The sequence below is a fragment of the Bombus vosnesenskii genome, unplaced genomic scaffold (assembly GCF_011952255.1).
Source record: "Bombus vosnesenskii isolate JDL3184/JDL3185 unplaced genomic scaffold, Bvos_JDL3184-5_v1.1 scf7180000013883, whole genome shotgun sequence".
In the NCBI taxonomy this organism is placed as follows: domain Eukaryota; kingdom Metazoa; phylum Arthropoda; class Insecta; order Hymenoptera; family Apidae; genus Bombus; species Bombus vosnesenskii.
The window spans coordinates 268,340-287,630 of record NW_022883264.1 but is presented as its reverse complement, the minus strand read 5'-3'; the positions used below and the strand labels follow the sequence as shown (position 1 = coordinate 287,630).

The 19,291-nt window shown below is 27.2% G+C and overlaps 5 protein-coding genes across 14 annotated transcripts; 2 read left to right on the top strand and 3 right to left on the bottom strand.

Moving 5' to 3' along the window:
• Window positions 1-14: 14 nt before the first annotated feature.
• Window positions 15-4,469, bottom strand: LOC117239079 (ankyrin repeat domain-containing protein 20A4-like). Its single transcript, XM_033504355.1, has 8 exons — window positions 4,311-4,469; window positions 4,047-4,178; window positions 3,706-3,867; window positions 3,334-3,563; window positions 2,068-3,250; window positions 1,200-1,304; window positions 1,099-1,133; window positions 15-1,021 (listed from the first exon to the last, which is right to left on the bottom strand). Exons 2-8 carry the CDS (start codon window positions 4,121-4,123, stop codon window positions 96-98), a joined length of 2,718 nt encoding a protein of 905 aa, XP_033360246.1. The 5' UTR covers window positions 4,124-4,178; window positions 4,311-4,469; the 3' UTR covers window positions 15-95.
• On the top strand, window positions 1,931-10,291 carry LOC117239078 (putative ATP-dependent RNA helicase TDRD12). Of its 3 annotated transcripts, none has more exons than XM_033504354.1 (18): window positions 1,931-2,079; window positions 5,022-5,203; window positions 5,313-5,581; window positions 5,677-5,876; window positions 5,971-6,106; window positions 6,187-6,334; window positions 6,410-6,574; window positions 6,838-6,990; window positions 7,087-7,239; window positions 7,309-7,543; window positions 7,596-7,754; window positions 7,855-8,036; window positions 8,107-8,232; window positions 8,333-8,481; window positions 8,542-8,712; window positions 8,971-9,139; window positions 9,232-9,411; window positions 10,049-10,291. In XM_033504354.1, exons 2-18 carry the CDS (start codon window positions 5,027-5,029, stop codon window positions 10,259-10,261), a joined length of 2,985 nt encoding a protein of 994 aa, XP_033360245.1. In that variant the 5' UTR covers window positions 1,931-2,079; window positions 5,022-5,026; the 3' UTR covers window positions 10,262-10,291. The 3 variants fall into 3 exon arrangements, with proteins under 3 accessions (XP_033360245.1, XP_033360242.1, XP_033360243.1); XM_033504351.1 differs by lacking the exon at window positions 1,931-2,079 and adding an exon at window positions 4,661-4,901; XM_033504352.1 differs by lacking the exon at window positions 1,931-2,079 and adding an exon at window positions 4,662-4,901 and having other exon boundaries at window positions 7,611-7,754.
• A 277-nt stretch (window positions 10,292-10,568) lies between these two features.
• LOC117239084 (zinc finger protein 568-like) lies at window positions 10,569-15,852 on the bottom strand. 2 transcript variants are annotated; one of them, XM_033504362.1, is made up of 14 exons: window positions 15,487-15,852; window positions 14,703-14,973; window positions 14,500-14,621; window positions 14,321-14,442; window positions 14,107-14,249; window positions 13,861-14,029; window positions 13,373-13,793; window positions 12,936-13,273; window positions 12,512-12,858; window positions 12,280-12,353; window positions 11,970-12,198; window positions 11,711-11,883; window positions 11,364-11,636; window positions 10,569-11,112 (listed from the first exon to the last, which is right to left on the bottom strand). In XM_033504362.1, the coding sequence occupies exons 1-14, from the start codon at window positions 15,622-15,624 to the stop codon at window positions 10,927-10,929; spliced, it is 3,006 nt and encodes a 1,001-aa protein (XP_033360253.1). In that variant the 5' UTR covers window positions 15,625-15,852; the 3' UTR covers window positions 10,569-10,926. The 2 variants fall into 2 exon arrangements, with proteins under 2 accessions (XP_033360253.1, XP_033360254.1); XM_033504363.1 differs by lacking the exon at window positions 15,487-15,852 and adding an exon at window positions 15,326-15,415.
• Window positions 15,448-17,212, top strand: LOC117239086 (N-terminal Xaa-Pro-Lys N-methyltransferase 1). Of its 5 annotated transcripts, none has more exons than XM_033504369.1 (5): window positions 15,448-15,684; window positions 16,222-16,415; window positions 16,508-16,694; window positions 16,758-16,863; window positions 16,932-17,212. In XM_033504369.1, exons 2-5 carry the CDS (start codon window positions 16,227-16,229, stop codon window positions 17,170-17,172), a joined length of 723 nt encoding a protein of 240 aa, XP_033360260.1. In that variant the 5' UTR covers window positions 15,448-15,684; window positions 16,222-16,226; the 3' UTR covers window positions 17,173-17,212. The 5 variants fall into 5 exon arrangements, with proteins under 5 accessions (XP_033360260.1, XP_033360258.1, XP_033360259.1 ...); XM_033504367.1 differs by having other exon boundaries at window positions 16,493-16,694; XM_033504368.1 differs by lacking the exon at window positions 15,448-15,684 and adding an exon at window positions 16,006-16,044 and having other exon boundaries at window positions 16,493-16,694.
• Window positions 17,213-17,291: 79 nt separating this feature from the next.
• Window positions 17,292-19,155, bottom strand: LOC117239085 (heparin sulfate O-sulfotransferase). 3 transcript variants are annotated; one of them, XM_033504366.1, is made up of 7 exons: window positions 19,114-19,155; window positions 18,359-18,585; window positions 18,203-18,288; window positions 17,995-18,133; window positions 17,820-17,917; window positions 17,601-17,758; window positions 17,292-17,526 (listed from the first exon to the last, which is right to left on the bottom strand). In XM_033504366.1, the coding sequence occupies exons 1-7, from the start codon at window positions 19,121-19,123 to the stop codon at window positions 17,315-17,317; spliced, it is 930 nt and encodes a 309-aa protein (XP_033360257.1). In that variant the 5' UTR covers window positions 19,124-19,155; the 3' UTR covers window positions 17,292-17,314. The 3 variants fall into 3 exon arrangements, with proteins under 3 accessions (XP_033360257.1, XP_033360256.1, XP_033360255.1); XM_033504365.1 differs by having other exon boundaries at window positions 19,081-19,136; XM_033504364.1 differs by having other exon boundaries at window positions 18,704-19,126.
• Between the last annotated feature and the right edge of the window lie 136 nt (window positions 19,156-19,291).

Genomic DNA, 19,291 nt, shown 5'->3' with positions numbered 1-19,291 from the left:
ACACACACACACACACACATATATATATATATATATAATTAGTCATTCTGATATATTATAATATTTGGTCCCTCAGAAGAAACAAAATTTACATTTTACAAATTTTGAGGTAGTATTTGCCTTTCTCCTTCACACAACAAGATATGCATTGCTTGATATAACAAATATCTTCCAAAGCTACCTTTTTGTTCTATATTCCATGTTGCTGCTATTCCATAATAATCTCCACTTTTACAATTTTTTAATTTTTGTATTCCTAAAGCATCAATCATAGCAGCTTCACGTGTGAAAGCTTCTACTGGAATACTGTTTTGGAAAATGTGAAGACACACAACTCCATATCCAGCGTTCCAAATATCTAAAATATGCTGGATTTTTTCATTCTCAGGTTTTTTCTTTGAGACCCATGTAGCAAAAGCATCCTTAAGGTGGGAGTATGGTCTATTTCGTGTACCTTTACCCACATAAAATATAGCAGAAAGAAATGTAGTCCAGATCATGGACTCTGTCAAATGTCTCTTACGAAAAGCTAAGTCTTTAGTTATACGTGGATCTAAGAGTAAATAATTAAAACAAGTTTTATTCATTCCATCTCTCCATTTCCTAGAAGGACTTACTAAGGAAAAGTCTCTAAACGCATTTCTTTCAATGATCTTATATTCTTCTATATCATTTATCCAATCTCCAAATGTTAAAAATGGTTTCATATGAAATTCACAATAATTCGACTTATGCAAAGGAAGATGACTAACTTCAAAAGATGATGAATTATGTGATTCACATTTTAACTTAGTGAGTTGTTTTGAATATAGTTGTCTTTTCGTATTTGTTACAGATCCAGAATTGACTTCAAAAAATGATGGATTATATGCCCCACATTTTAACTTAGTCAGACGTTTTAAATATAGTTGTCTTGTTGTATTAGTTATTGGTCCAGGATTGTCACCATAATTAATTAGTTCTTTTCGTAGCGTATCATCTGTTGGATATGTGTCCACTGATAAATTTAACGATTTCGGCCCTAAATAAATTTATAAATTGTAATTATAAATTCATAAATTCAATATTGAAGTATAAAATAATTTTAATATATCTTACACATTTTGTCAGATGAAATACGATCTGCAGTTTTGCTAAAAATTAATAACAAGTTATTAGAATCACTATTAATAAAGGTATGATTATTCTTAATGTCTTACCATGGTGATAATGTGTAAATCCTACGTTCCAAGAAAGCTAAGCCTTCATCGGGATCTTCATATCTATATTCCTCTTGTACACTGATATATGACTGTGATTTAAAACTGTCGAAAGCAATTAATTTATTATTAAACTTAAAATACAGACTTAAAATACTAAATATGTTTATCATAAAATCTAAAGAAGATAAGATATAAAAAAGAAAAAAGGTGATTAGGTAAGAAAGGTGATAAAAACGATTCAAAACGATTAGCATAGATAGTATCCGCCAAATGAAAGAAAAATGTTCCGATAAACATGGTTCGAAAAATTAATATCTTCAGGGTTACAAACAATTTTACGTTTTGATTAAAGCGGGTGACTTTAAATTTTTCTATCGCGTACAGATATCCTTCGTACAACACAGTACTCCTACAACACAAATTCGCTCTAACATCTTTCGAGAATTTGGGAAATCCCTGTACGAAACGACACGTAATGGTATATCATTCGATGTTTTTCATTTGACCAGGCGTATATGTTGTCTCATATTTACCATTTAGTAACTAACTAATGTTGTCACCTCTTATAAGCGGAGGTTTTTATCTTATTTCTCTATCTTTTTATGTTATATTATATAATATTAATATGTACTATTTTTTATTAATTATATTATTAATTAATTATTAATTCTTCTTCTTCTTCTAATAATGCTATGTATAACCTAGTTTTTTGTATAGTTTTTACTTATAATTAGTACGCGCATAGCCTTACAATTAGTTATTAAAAAGAAATAGTGTACGTAACAAGGCATTTTTTCGGAAATTAACTACCGTGTTATTCGGATGATATCTATATATAGATAAAGATAAATGTAAATAATTTTACCTTGAAAGAAAGGTACTTAAATTTTCTTTAAAAGTATTTACAGTATCGTTGATTTTTAATTCCACTTTATTTAAAAATCTTTTTTGTACTGCACATGTTTTGTCTGCTTTTAATATATGTTCTTTTAAATGTTCTTCACTTTTTTCCTTAAAGTCTGATTCTTTTATGTGCAAATTTCTAAAATTATGATTAAGTCCTTCTGTTAAATCCCTTTTTAATATACACTTTTCGATATTGTTCTCATTTTCATTAGAATCTATTGGTATATCATCATCATATTTATTTTCATGTAATCTTATTGCCAGATCTTTATTAAATTTGTAATTTAAATTTCTTGCGCAATTCTGGTTTGGTGACAGAGAATTTGTAGTATCGGGGCTTGTGTTTTCTGAAGACGTAAGTTCATTATTTCTTCTAAATTTTCTAAGAGATGAATATTGCCTATAATATCGTTTCCTTCTTCTTGGGGTAGACCTTGCTACTTCTTTTCCTATATTAAATTCTTCTGATTGAAACGACTGAGTTCTCATTATACAAGGTGTACGAGCTTCAAATTTTATTTCTTTATTTAGTACTTTTGGAGATAAATATTTTTGTCCTTTCTCTATTGGTTTATTAATTAAAAAATTTGGCGATTTACTTACGATGGAATCATTTGGATCATATATAGGCGTTATTGGAACTTTAATATTATTGCTTTGACTGAAAATTTCTCGCCGATATTTAGGCGTAACAGATCGCTTCTTTCCTTTCATTTTTATTGGAAATTTGTCTTCGATATTGTATAGAATGCTATTATCAGTACTTATTGTAGACGAGGGGCTAGTATCATCTAGAATGTTTTTACATTGTCGATATTTTTCATTAATCTTTTCTTCTTTGGGATTAGATTTTAAAGAATTTGAAAGCTGATTAATAATTTCATTAATTAAATGTTTTTCTTTATCCATTTCTTCTTGAATTCGAAGTTCTGCTGCACTTGTCATCGCACTTTCAGATTGATTATCATTACTTATACTACTGTAATTAAGATTAGAGGAATTTACATGTTTTGTGATAGCAAATCTTTCATCTTTATGTCCCTTAAATATAGTTTCATTTATCATATTTTCTTTAGAAACGTTTGAAATTTGTGGAACAATATATTCTGCCATTACATCTTCGTTATTAATCAGAAGTTTATCTACAAAAAATAATTTATTTTTTATTTATTTATTATTTAAATATGTAATAATATATCAAAGTTAATTTATTCTTTTTACATACCAAAAGTCATTTTATATTTCGTTGTTTTTTCTTCCTTTATAGAATTATCACAATATTTTCCAAGTATCGCAATTGCTTTATAATATTTTCCATCAAACGCATAATGAAATGGGCTACGGCCTTCATCATCCAAACAAAGTGGATCTCCACCATTTGCTAAAAGTAATTCAAGTACTGTAACTCTACCCCATGCTGCCGCCACATGAACTGGAGTTAATCCATCTACTGACCTACAAAATTAATTGGAATTACCATATTTCAATTTCATGTGCCATATAAAAAATGTATTATTGTAAAATTTTACATTATTTTTCAAAACACAAAATCAATTGTATCTTAATCGATTACTTCGATTTTATTTTAATTAATTACCTGACATTTGGATTACCTCCATGACGCAGAAATAATTTAGAGACTTCTTCAGCAAAAGCTTCAGAATTGTTACCTATTACTAAATGAAATGGAGTTACTCCGTGCGTAGGAAGCAGTGTATTAGGATTTGCTTCCTTATTTAAAAGTAATGTAGTTACCTGCCTATCAAAACACATTAATAACAATTCTAAATTTAAAAAAATGTTTATGTGCTAATAATTGGATATTTAAAATATTATTAGATATCTAACATACAAACATAGTAGTAGATGTTTAAAATAATTAAGAATAATATTAGTAATAAAGAAATATAATAATATTCAATTATAGGAAGTTCTTACTTTATATTGTTATCTTCTAGGCCATCACAAAGGGAAGAAGCCAAAAAAAGACAACCTTTTGCCTTTAAAGTCGACATTATATTCCAATTAAAGTTGGCTTATATTAGCACTATATTTGAAGTATTTTTAAATCTGTTATGAAAGAAAATAACACATTTATACATCTTATAAATTAAAATGGTCAATACATCACTTATTGATATTATAAATTAAATCTAAAGATTTATGTACGATTAAAAGAAATATTTCATAATAAATATTCACAGACTTATTTTTAAAACACAAAATGAATGTACTTAATGATATACTCTACGTAAGTATAAAACGATATTTTGAAAATACAGATGTAAGATAAATATCTTTATCGCCACAATATCAAAACCATCATTTAATAACTGTAACCAGTAAAATTAACTATTTTAACAGAATTCTTGCTAGTATATTATGTAAATTAATTATAAAATAATATATAATTAGTTATTTTATTGAGAAATTGTATTTCTTGTATTAATTCTTATTATAAAACATTTTTATATTACATATTTATTACGAGAATACGATATCAAAAATATTCAAACACTGTTTACCTCTCTTGTTTTCTCTGAAGTTGTATGTATTTCTATTGGCTGTTTAAATTCGTTCAAATTTGTTGTTCTTTCTTTGCCACTATGTTAGCGTATGCAATGGAACGATCTTAATATCCTTCGAAAAATATTGTAATACCTAAATAAAGTAATATTTGTAGTGAAGTAACATTTTTTGCTGTGACGATCTGTGATATAGTCTTTTTGCAATATTATATGTATAAGCGTGACTGAGGAACGAAAATGAGTAATCAGAATTATTATGATACAGGTTAAGTCTATATTTTAACATAAAATTTGTATTTCTATACACTTTATAGTATTAGAAAGTAATTATTCACAATTCTTTCATCATATGTGAATACCTTATTAAATTAATATTTAATTGCAGGTGCTATGTTACCATCTACTGCAACAGTAATTAAAATTACAAATATTTTAACTCCATATATTGTAAGAATTTATGAAGTGAAGGACTATAATGAAAAGTTAAATTCTATTAATAAGAAATTGTTAAAAGAAGAGAAAACGTTTCACAGTACTGAAAAAGATATAGAACCAAAAATAGGAGATGTAAGACCAATTTGTGATATATATATAAATTTTATAATGCCAATATTAGTAATAATCAATTTAATTCTATATAAAATTAGCTATATCATTTTACTTATAATTATTTTAGGCAGTTATAGTATATAATAGATTAGATATTATAACTGATTGTCCTGGATGGTTATGCAGAGGATATATTAGTAGTATTGAAAATCTGAAAGATACATATAATATCTTTTTACCTGATTATGGGATTTCTATTGAATCACAAAGAGAGGACTTCATTATATGTTCAACTGGTGCAATTTTTGAAGAATATTTAACCTTCACAGTTGGTTTATATAATATTTTACCTGCGGATGTAAAACATAACTTATCTGTACAGAATGAGACTCTAACGTATGATTACACTAAAACAATTACATGATTAACATATTTCAATAATTTACATATTAAAAACTTAAATATAGCTTTTTTTTTATATCTGTATAAAGAATTTTAGAGGAATGGAGTACATCTGCAATCGAATACACAAAGGAATTAATAAGTGCATCTGATATAATCTATTTTGACCCTATAGTATCTGATCAGTATGGAAAATATTATGGTGAATTTTATCTCAATATAAAAAACAAAGTAATATGTTTAAGTGAAGCTTTAGTTCTACATCAATATGCTATTTATTTAAATAAAAGTAATTTAATAAATTTTTGTATTATATTATTAATATTTAATTTTATCGAAAGTTGTTGTATGTATATAATGTTTTTTGTTTGACTTTTATATAGAATTGTTGCAGTTTATAGAAAGTTCTATGAATAGTGAAAAGTTAAATAAAGAAATAATCAATGATGAAACTTTATTTTATTTAAATGTTTCACAAGTGTTGGATAGAACTAGTGAAAGAAAAAAGCAAAAGGAAAGGTTTGATAAAAAATACGATTAATTAATTAATCAATTCTATCTTTTTTACATTTTTATTAAATACTTATACTTTTTGATAGTTTTCTAAAAAGAGCGAAATTTAAAAAACACAATTATTTACACCATGAACTTCAAAGAGATGAAGAAAAAGTATTAATTTATGGAATGGATAAATATGAATGGTTAAGTTCTACATTAGATGTAAAATTCCCTGTAGAAATACACAAGGTATAATTGTATAAAAGTTCTGTCTACTAAAAATGAAGACTAACAAAAATTAATTTGTATGTTATTACTTCTCAGGCTTGGAAATCATTGATACAGTCATGTAAACCAAGGAAAATACAGTCATATATATGGCCTGCTATAAAAAAAGGTTTAGACACGATAGCAATTGGAACAGCAAAATGTGGTAAAACTATTGGATATACATTTGCTATTTGTGGACTTTTGGCTACAAATTGCAATGTAATATTGTTTGTTTATATTAACATTAGAACTAATATAGAATATATGCATTATCTTTCTTTCAAATACATAAAAGATTGTATAGTAATATAATCTATGATAATAATTGATTTCTATTAGATAATGAATAGAGAAGATAATGGTTTTTTCTTGAAAATTAACGAAATAGATAGTAATTTTAGAATTCACATATTATTTATTTATTATACATTAACTAGAAAAAAAAATATATAACATTTTAAAGGATATAAATTTTGAAACAGCTTCCTCAAGGAATAAATCCATCTGCATTGATACTATGTTCTTCCTCATCTGAGGTACTAGAAGTTCATTTTTTATGCACAAAATTCCTAGAAGACTATAAAACGATAAAATCTGTTGCTGCAATTAACGGTAAATCAGAAAGATCATTAGTGGTAAGTAAATTTCTTAAAACAAATTTAGGTAACAGTAAAAATAAATACAACGGTAAATATTTCAATCCGATATAGAATAATTTATTAAATTTTTAGGCTGAAATGTTTAATGGATGTCAGATACTAATCTCTACACCACGATTTTTAATACGCTTCATGAACAAAAATAAAAAATTAGTAAATTTTAAAAATCTTCGATATTTAATTTTGGATGATGGTGATATTATCTTGGATAAATATTTTGATTCTGTAAGTTTATTTTATTTATGATAATTTTTCGCTTTTATATTCATATAAATGTAAAAGAAATTTTTTTAGATAAGTCAATTATTTAGACGACACAATATTATTTGTAACAGAGAATTAAAAAGTAAGACATTTCAAATTATAATAACTGCAACATACTGGACACTGCATTTAAAAAAAATTGCCTCTATTCTAATGGAAAATCCATGCATATATATAGCATCTTTTATGGAAGCTGCAATTTTTAAATCTATACGTTTAAACTTTTATGTGATAAATTCAAGGGAAAAACCTGAAAGGCTTTTAGGTAGAATTTAGTTATTTAAAAAAATATTTATAGTAAAATTAAATAATTCAAGATCATTTTACAACAGATTCATTAGGTAATGAATATTCCACCTCACGAACTATAGTAATTTGTGGAAATAATAACGAAGCTAAAGAGTTAAATAACTTTTTAGAAAAACATAAAGAGACTCTTTTAGCTCATGGAAATATGAACTATGTTCACTTACAATGTAAGATTATTTATAGATAAGATATTTAAAGATATAAATAATTTTGATTCGTGATGATATTGTCATCAAATTGTATCTAACAATTTTTGTTTGAATATAGGTATTAAGCAATATTGGAATGTTTGTATAAGTGGTTCTTATCCAATTTTAATATGTACAGATGATATATTACCAGATATAGATATTACAAACGTAACTTGGTTGATACATTATTCAATTCCTTTGCATTCAAAGACACAATTTAATTTTCGGTTCTCTACACTTCTAGAAAATTTACAAATGGTATGTTATTTTATTACAAAAATGTTTGTATAATTCAATAAATAATATTCATTTAATCAAATTGTTTTAGGAAAATAGCACCGGAAAAGTAACTATAATAATGGATGAAAATAATGATAGACAGTTTTTACATATAATAAATTTAATGCAACGTACGAATTATGTCATTCCTGAAAAGATATTAGAAAGTGTTAAGGTATGTATCAAAATATTCATTAAAAAGGTAACATGTACAAGCCATATTTTTTATACAAACTAACTTATGTTGTAAAAATCTACTTTAAAAATTTATTAAGTTTATAACAGCTACTTTAGAACAGAAAAAGGAAAATTATCCTATTTGTGACAGTATAAAATCTTGGGGATTTTGTAACAAACAAATTTCTTGTGCATTGAGACATAAAATAATTTCAAAAGTTGATGCTCCAATTACGGACATTCAAATGTAAGTAAAAATTTACGAACTAATAAAAAAAAATTTGGTTAATTTTGGATATTATTTCAGAAACGACAAGGTAAAATTCAGAGTAGTGAGCATACATGATGCTACACACGTTTCTGCAAGGATTATATCATATATCAAATTTAATACATTAAAAGAAGTGGAATTTTCTACTGTTGAATATCTGCGAATTAACACAAGAATTCAAGAGTTCTATTCTTGTGTGGAAAACAGGTTAATATAGCAATAAAGATTCCTTTATATATAGAACGATATTTATAAATTTGTGAAACTAACGCAAAATTTAATCGTTTATAGTATGAAAATTGAATCTCATGTAACATTTTTATACATGAACTTTTTCTTCGTCTTGATGACTATAATCACCTCCTATAAATATTGTTTACTTCTTTTTTAACACTTTGTATAAAAAGATAATATTTTATATATATTATTTAACGTGTTTATTAGTATTTATGTTTATTGTTGTAGAAAGAAATGTGAGACTCTTGATGTGGGATGTATATGTGGTTTGGAAGAACCAGTAGATACTTTTAAGAGGATACAAATTTTACATATTGAAAGAGAAAATAAAACAGAAATTCCAAAGTATGTAAATGTAAGATGTATTGACAACGGTGTAATTTTGAAGAAAGTAGATGTATGTATTTAAGTAATATAATAGTACAAAGTAATATATTATATAATTAAATGAAAAAATATAATTTTATATTAATGTAATTTTTATATTAGGTATATAGATTGTTACATATGCCAGAAGAACTTATAGAATATTCTATGCAAGTAGTAGAAGTATTTTTAGTTGGTATAGCTCCGCATGATGAAGAATATGTTTGGAATAATTGTGCAATTGATGCTGTGTACCAGTGGTTTAAAGAAAATGTTGATGATAAGTCCTATGTGATTGGAACGGTATATTACATTATTAGTTTTTATTTATTTTTAGATTCCTTTTTTTATATCTTTTTTATTCATTTTGCTTATAGATAAGATATATAATGTGGCAAAGAAACATGATCAAACTTTAGTACTGTTCTTAAGGATAAAAGGAGGTTTGATAAATATAGGTCGGAAAATTTTTCTTACATCGAAGATTCTTTCGAACGTCGTACGTCGTAGTCGTCGAACGTAGAATTTCAGGCATTGTCATCATTTCTTTTGCTAGAAGTAGATAATGCGATGGAGCAAATTATGATATTGAAGGCAATGTGTTTCATAATAAATCAGTATGTATCTAAACGTTTCATAGTGAAAACGGTGCTATCAGACTGATTTATTCTAATATCAAGTGCACAGATATTCACTTTATGTATGAACGAGCTAATGGAGACGCTACACAAGCTCAATATCTCTTATCAATAGACGATATTCTGTTAAAAGTATTTTTGCTTCGACACATCGTAGATCGTAGACTATATCTATATCTCGGAAAGAGCTTTTGGATCTATGGTTGTATGACCTTTTTTTATTTTTAAAAACAGTAGAATATGGTACCAAAGTTTGATCACCTATTTGCTTGTCGCCCTGTAATATAGATTTAAATAAACAGGTAAATTTACATCTGGGAAATACAATATGGGTAAATACATTGAATGTTGGAACAAAATTAATTGGATATAAAGATTTAATTGGTTCATGTTTAAGAACAGAATTATTAGAAAAAGATCACGCTGTTGAAGATGACAAACATTTAAATCGGATGTATCAACTTTGTAGAGATGCTGGGTTTTTGAACATAAATGGATATGATTTAAATCTTTAAATAAAATTTCAAAAATACCTTCAATTAATAGACCTTTTGTACCATTTCTCCTTCAATATATTAAATATCGTGATTGAAAAAGAAATAACACTTATTTTAAATATTTATTACACACATATATATATATATATATATATATATATATAAGCGCGTGTATATTGGGCTGGCATTAGGTGGTAATGACAAAATCCGCAATCACTTAGCGGCCAACCTAATATTATTGATTATTATAATATTTAGTAAATTTTGACATTTACAAATTTTGTTAAATCATATAACTCCTTAAAGATAAAATGAGAAAAAATAATTCGTTTGAAGAACTTTTTGCGTACATCGTTTAATTATTAACCAAATTTTATTAATTTGTAGCATTCACATAGCTGCTTCAGAGATTAAACAGCTGACGTTATTATTCTTTAGATACTGATAAACATAGTCAGTAGTTTAACCATAGTGTACATGTTTTATATTTCTCTTAAACAATTATCTGTTTACCTACAGGCAATTATGATCGTACATCGCTTGATGAATTCTACAAGCTAGCAAAATTTTATTAATAACTAAATAGGGTACTTTAAAAATTCTGTTTTTCTGTTAAAAATAAAGTACGATCACATTTGAATAAATTTAACATATAGAATCGAAGAAATTATACATATATGATTTTATACAATAGTCAGGTACTCAGAAGCAAGTTGCATTGGATCAACATGATAAGAAGTAACTAAACGAACTTTTTGTCCATCTTGTGTTGTGAATTCTATTGCTTGTTCACTATCGGCAATCCCCGATTGTTCCGATTCCTCCATTTGATTAATCGTTGCAACAGCACTTGCATCCGTATCTTCATCCTATTACATTTTAATTAGAATTGTATGTAACAATAACATTTTTTGTAAAATACATAATAATACATTAATTTATTTATTGTAACTAGTTTAAGGCATTATATAACCGAGTAGATGATTTCCAGAAATTACACGTAGATCGATTTTCTTTCTATGATCGCTCGCCTCTGAATGAGTTTAAAGTGAAAAAGTATTGAATGCTCATCAGATGTAAGGAAGCTTATTACTTGAACAATTTTATTTAAAAATATTACCTGCAATGCTTTTACGATTGCTTCTGCATCTGTTTGTACAGTCGAAATATTTTTCACTTTTGTTTCTACCGTACTAGAAATGTCGACATTCTTTATGTCGGAATTTTGATTAACGTGTACACTTAATGGTGCTGTTAATTCATCTGGAATAACACCAGAATGAACTCTAATTTCTTGTCCATCACTAAGTTGATTGACAAATTGACTTTGAGATAAAAGCTGTCGGGCATCTTGGATTGAAAGAGGAATTGGGTTACCTTCTTCATCTGTGATCTGTAAATATAACTACCGTTTTATTCTTTTGTTATTACTACGTAATAACAGTTTAATATCTTATTTATCTTTACCTGAAGTTGAAGATCAGATTCTGAAAGTTCCACATTTATTCGTTCATTTGAGTTATTATTTTCATTAGCATGACCTGGATTAGAAAGCATGCTATCATTGCTAACGCTTAAATGTGTTAATGATTGATTTACATTCGTTTTCTCCTCTTTATTTCTCATCATTCCAGCGTCAACTGATTTCAATGTAAAATGTGGATTAGTTGAATTAGAAACAGATGTAAATTAATAAATACAAACGTTATAACATTGTCATTTTTACCGAAATGTAAAGTTCGAGACTGGTTAGGATCATCTGGATCTTGGTATGAAACATATATAATTTGTTGAATACCATCTCCTGATGTCTCATCTGTTGCAATAACTTGAGCCATTTGATCAGTTAATGAATGTTCATCAGATTCTTGAGAACTTGGTAAAATTTGCCAAACTTCTCCAATTGGAGAACCTTCTATTTCATTTATCGCAGAAAGTTTAGTTTCCCTATGTACCTAGAAGCAACTCGATAATAATTCCATCTTATTGAACTTTTCACTATTGAATCTATTAATACAATTTGGATTCTCTCTTACTTTTTTATGCTTTGTTAAGTTTGAACAATCAGCAAATGCTTTTCCGCAAACATCACAGGAATAAGGCTTTTCACCTAACAAATAAAAATATATGAAAACACATTTTTAAAAATAAATCTTAAACACATAAATTAATAATAAATAAATTAATTAATAATAAATTAATGTTGAAATTTTTGATAAAAATAGTAAATTTGGAAAAGCAGATTTAAATGGAGAATAAAAATGTTACCAGTGTGTAAACGAAGGTGCTTTTTCAAAGCCCATTGTTCTGTAAAACCTCGATTACAATGAGCACATTGAAAAGGACGTTCTCCTTTATGCCTGCGAACATGACATTTCCATGTATCTTTGTGCAAAAAGCACTTTGCGCAAAATTCACATTTCCAAGGGCGCTCGCCAGTGTGTCGTTTAACATGTAGTTTAAATTGTGAAGAAGTAGTAAACTTTCTGCCACAATAATCGCAGCAATAAGGTTTTTCCCCAGTATGTATTCGCATATGTTCTTGTAAATTTCCATTCTGTGAAAAACTTTTATGACATACCTCACATGTATATGGTTTGTGTCCTGTATGCCACCTAAATGTGAAATTATTTGTTTATTTAACTAAATTTAAATCAATGTATATAAGTATATCTTTTATTTGTATAGTAACCTATAATGTAGCGTGAGACTAGTTTTATGTGCAAATTGCTGCCCACAAATTTCGCAAAAATATTTTTTTTCTCCAGTATGTGTAGATTGATGATTGATTAGATTTGCCTTTGTTTTAAAACTGGCGTTACATGATTTGCAAATATAAGGCCGATCATCAGAATGTACAAGCTGATGACGTTGCAACAATTGCTTATGTTTAAAACTTTTTCCACATTTATTGCAAACAAATCGACGACCATTATTGTGTTCTGCTTCTTTATGATATACTACAGAACTAGGATGATTGAGTACTTTTCCACAAATATCACATGGATACTCTTTCTCTAATTTATTTCTCTAAAAAATAATAAAAAAATATTTAATTATTATATTTTTTTATATATTGGGAACCTTTATAATTTTTAGAGTATAATTTATCCATATTCATTCTTTTACCTCGTGTATTGACATATGATGTTTTAAAGCTGCTTGTTGTGTGAAATTTTTATTACAAATAGTGCATATAAATAATTTATCACGTTCATGAGCCATTTTTAAATGCAGGTCATACATCTCCTTTGTTTCAAATAACTTTTCACAGTGTTCACATGGAACATTTTTCTGAGAATCACTAGAATTGTTTGAATTATTTGTATGTTGTTCTTCAGTCAATGCATGATCAAGTGTGTTAGAAATATTATTTTCTTCTGATAAACGTTTTGATTCAAAGGTTGAATCTTCGACAATATGCTCAAAATCTTGATTAACATCATCTCCAATATGATGAGTTGCCTTCTGATGCAATTCTAAATTTTCTTTACTCGTAAATAACTTTTTACATTCCGAACATTCATATTTTATGCCTTTGTGGAAACTCCTAATTACAAAAAGCAAATATTACTTTCATTGTATACAACGTTAAAATTTCGCTAAATTCTATTTACTTGTGTACAATATATCTGCTACGTTGAAGAAACCCTCGACCACATAATTGACACGTGAACTTATTTCTTCTACGACGTAATTTTGGTCGACCTCGTCCTCTACCTCTGTTTACTATCACTAACTCTCCAAGATCTTTTCCTTCTTCAGATTCTAAGTGACCAATTATTTCTAAAATATACAAATGATTATTGATAAATAATTATTAAATAAATACCTTTAAATTAATGTATTTCACTATTTCTTACCTTCTTGACTATCAGGAACAGACATATTTAACTGTTCTTCAGGATCCTCAAAATTATCAGGATCATCATCGTCTTCTTCATCGATAACTCCCTCCTCCTTATATATTCTTTCTAGTTCTTTGCCTTGAACTGCCTCCATATATCTGAATCATTTCATATGCTATTATAAAAATGATAGTAATTACCTTTAAACGTTTCTCCTTACAATCAATACCTTTTGGGAACTTTACGCTTTCTGCGACGTCTTCCATCTCCATCTACTTCATCTATTTCCTCTTCATGTTTATCTTCTTCTTCTTGACTCACTGCTTCTAGTACATCTCCCTTTGTTAATTCCTGAAATTTAATAGTTTAAAATATTTTATCTTGAACAAACATGTTACTTTTACAAACCACAGATATGTTCTCTGCGTGAGATTTTGGTGGACGTCCTCTTTTTCGTTTGGGTTTACTTAATCCTTCCATTTGTAAACTCATTTCATGTTCTGCAGCATACATAGAACCATCTGGCATTACTATTAAACAATATCATAATTAAAAATTTTGCAATAGATCTTTAATTAGAATATAATATAATCTTTAGTATGAAACAATACTTTTTATTATGATTTGTTGCTCAAAGTGGTCTTCTTCGTTATATCTTGGAATAATATCCAACTGTGATGTTTCTGATCTAACATCTGTGTTCTCCTTTTCTGCACGTAAGCGTTCTCGTTCAGCTTTACGTTGTTGTTCTATCTGATGCTTCCACATCTCACGAATTTTCCTTTGGCCATCCACCAATAATTCAAAAAACTGTATCGTAGCCTCCAGTTGAATATTACAACCAGGACAAATTGTACGTGGTAATTTCCCATCATCTCGAATCTTTAATGAAAATTGTATTATAACATTTATTTGAAAATAAATTCAATGCTTCTTTTTGTAGTATAACCTCAAACAATAAATCAATAATTACGCCAATTGATATTCATTATTTTTACATTTTGCAAGAGATTATTCAGAAAAACTGAAATTTTGTACATCTTAAAATGAAACTTATATGACGAACAAAAACATTAATATTTTAAAATAATATCATATCGAATCAAATTGAATAGGATTAATAACAATACACAGTAACGAATATGTTTAACATTAAATTATGAACATAATTAGAATATTTATTATCATTTAAAAAATTTTATTAACAAAGACAATGTTCTGCAATCATACTAACATTTATAAAAATTATAGTAAATTCTCAGACAAATAACAGACAAAGTAAATAACAATGTACAGTGTACAGTATCAGGAGGAAATATCGAACATTTGATTCTGGTAGTATTTGTGTATAAAGCAGGAAGTCAAGTTAGAGTCTAATGTTTCGAAATTTCGTACCTTGAGCGGCAAGTACCGATTGACCATAGAACTTAAATCTGGATCATCACCATCTGCCATATAGAGTAATTCTCCATTACCATTATCTTCTGCACATAACCGACAAATTGTTGAATCATAAAGTCGTACTTCTGCCATGATTCCAAGGGAACTGCTCACTAACGACTAACATCGATTTTATCCTAACCAAACCGACCAGTGAGTACGCACAACTACTGCACACAATTTATTTTAACCATACGCAATGTAATCCATCATTTGATAATTTATGTATAAATTTTCGTACTATGTAGAGATTTTGGTTCTTTCCTACGTAATATTCTTTTAATAAATTTATCTTTAAATTGTACAAAAGCTTTTATATACAGTAATCGATATGTTGTCGATATTTCGACTCCACAGAACAAGCAATATGTCGATATTTTATAATCGATATAAGTCGATATAATTTATTAAATGTCGATGATAAAGTATACAATTTTTAATGTCAGTTCTATTCATAAAATTTTTGTTAACAATATCTTATTTATGTATAAACATTATTTCATAATATAGCAGGTTTTTATTAAATATAAAAGGTATTAAAATATTTAGTTTTTATGAAGAAGTCAATGCTCACTTTTTATTAATTTCTTTGAACACGTTACATGTTGTTTTGATTGTTTTTCATTTTACATAATTAAATCTTTTGAATATATAGATAAAATGAAATTGATTATGTTATTGATTACATAGGTAAGATGTATTATTTATCATCACCAAAGATGGAGAAAGAAGAAAGTACACTTGAAGGACATGAATTTTATACAGCAGCTGTCAAATACTGGGAACATGTTCCACCTACAATAGATGGAATGCTTGGAGGTTTTGGGTTTATTTCTCAAATTGATATAAAGGGATCCACAAAATTTTTAAAGGCTTTGTTTGAGGTATATATTATAATGATTAATTTTGTAATATTCAAGATTCTTATCATTAAATTTTTTAAATATTATGATACCTAAAGTTTGTTTTATTTCAGTTAAAAAATCCTCCATTGAAGACATATGCATTAGATTGTGGTGCAGGCATAGGAAGGATAACTAAGAATTTATTATTAAATCATTTTAAATACGTTGACTTAGTGGAGCAAAATTTAAAATTTTTAGAAGTAGCTAAAACATGTTTGAAAAGCCATTCAACAAGAATTTGCAACTATTATCCAATTGGTAATACTCCATTGGTTTATACAAAGTAGAAAAGACATTTAATTGATTAAATCATATTTCAAGGACTACAAAACTTTTGCTTTACTGCCAAGTATGATGTCATTTGGTGCCAGTGGGTTTTGGGTCATTTAAAGCATGATGATTTGATAGAATTTTTAAAAAAGTGTTCGTAAGTATTTTGTTTAGCCGCAATAAAAATTAAAAACTATTTTTAATCATCTAATAAAACTTTTATAGGAGTGGCCTAAAATCTAATGGTGTAATAGTGATTAAAGAAAATGTGACCAGTTCTGAAAATTTGGAGATTGATACAAAGGATTCATCAGTGACACGACCTCTTTCTGAATTCTATCGTATATTTCAGGAATCTAATTTAGCTTGTATAAAGGAAGAACAACAACATAAATTTCCACGTGGATTGTACCCAGTTTATATGTTTGCTTTAAAGTCAGATAACAAACTTCAAACCTCAATGTAAAGACTAATAGAGTATTAAATAAATTATTTCATTGCCTATACACATTCTATCAAAAAATTATATTATATTTAATATTATAAATTTGAAGTTCGTTCTAATTTTATAACAGTTCCAAAAAGTATCTCTGCTTAAAAAAGTAAATTTATTTTGGACGTATCTTTTCATACATAAATCGTTGATTTACATCTTGAGGAGAAGCATTTATAAGTCGTTTCTTTACAGCATGGAAATGCATTAAAGCAAAGTTATACAGTTCATTTTCCATCTTCCAAACAACAGATTTTTGTATTTTGTCTATTGTTTCAGGTCGTGGATTGATTTTTTGTGTAGTTTGCCGCAAATGTGATTTATTATCTGCAATTTAATAATTCATTAGTAATTTAAAAAATCTTATTTCTTAATAAAATTTCGATTATATCATCTCTTACTATGCAAAAAAGAATTATAAGCTCCTCTAAAGAAACGTGGAAGTACAATTTGCAAAATTTCTACAAATTCTGTTAATTCTTCTGTCACTCCTACAAGGAGATAATGTTTTTGTAAATTTCTTTTTGCTTCTTCTAATGCCCAACTATTTCCAATTTCCCTATTAAATAATATTTGTTCATTATAAATTATGATAACTGTAATAATTTATTAAATCTTACCAACAAGCAGGATCATGACCACACAGAAATGGTATTTGTAACCACATATTGTCAGGATCACAATCTGGTTGTCCTGCCTCAATACACTCATCAAAAGTCTACAAAAATATGTGATTTAGCACGATTAATATAATAATAATAAATATAAATTATTATTATTATTATGAATACGAACCTTGGTGTCTCCATGCTTTTTTCTGATTAAATGTGGCCTAAAATTATCTCCATATCTTAAAAAGTAGTAATAGGAAACAAATCTATCTAAAGGTTTACGCAAGATATTTATGTATAAAGGCGATTGTCTTACACCAAATCTAAAGCATAAACATAATTTTAAAAAATAAAACAAATGTTTTTCATAATGAATATTTCTGTATACTTACTTCTCAAAATTCAAGAATGCAACATGACCGTGATAAAATGCTGGCTTTTTTGTATTCCAAACAGTTATATTATTTGCAAATTGAATCTACAATTTTTTAACATATATTACAAATGAATTAATAAATAATAATAAATTAAGGATGATATAATACTACCTGATTAGGAAGTGTAAGCGTATGCATGTTATTAGAGACATTAATATGTAAAACATGGTATTTGTTGTGTTTGCACAGATCGTAGACCAAACCTACAAAGCTGGTTGATGCTGTCTTTGGTACCCTGTTGTAGATAATGATGAGATCATCAAAAGTTGATTTGTAAGAATGCTCACTAGCTTCAATCCCACTTTGAATATTGTTTTGTTCTTGCGTGATGGCATTGTCTGGAAGTACGATAGGATACCTATGTTATTCCATCACCTTTAACAGAACGAAATATTAAAAGGATGAAACTTTTGTTGTTACGAATTAATAAAATTAATTGTCTATTATAACGCCTACGCAATAGTTTGTAGTGATCCTCCAGGAAATTTAGTTTCGTTTTTAAATAAATGATAGTGATTGTGAATATCACCACTAAAATCCATTGCAGTAAAAAGCTTCTGTGTATCATTATTTTTCTTATTAACTTTTTAATTGTTCTTTGTCATATGAGTAGGAAAATACACTTCATGAATTCTATGCTAATACCGTTTTTAACTTATAAATATTGATAAACTGTACAATACGACCAGTTTCATTCGCAGATTCACTAAACGATATTTATTTTGATCCAAACCAAACACTATTCATTTTTATTAGTTAATAATATAATAAAATAGCAATTATATGTATTTTAGAAACAACATTAACTATAATTATTAGATATACTTATATACATATAATTGATATTTTATCTCCGTGAAGCTCACTTATCCACATCAATGAAGTTCGCTTCTATTACGTAAGTCGATAATCTAAGTTATCGATTAATCGCATATCGAATGTCGATTATATTGAAACGAATATTGATGTATTAACCAAACAACTATTTTCAAAACTATGATAATGAAGATATTAAAATTTAACAGCTATTTAAAACTAAAATAT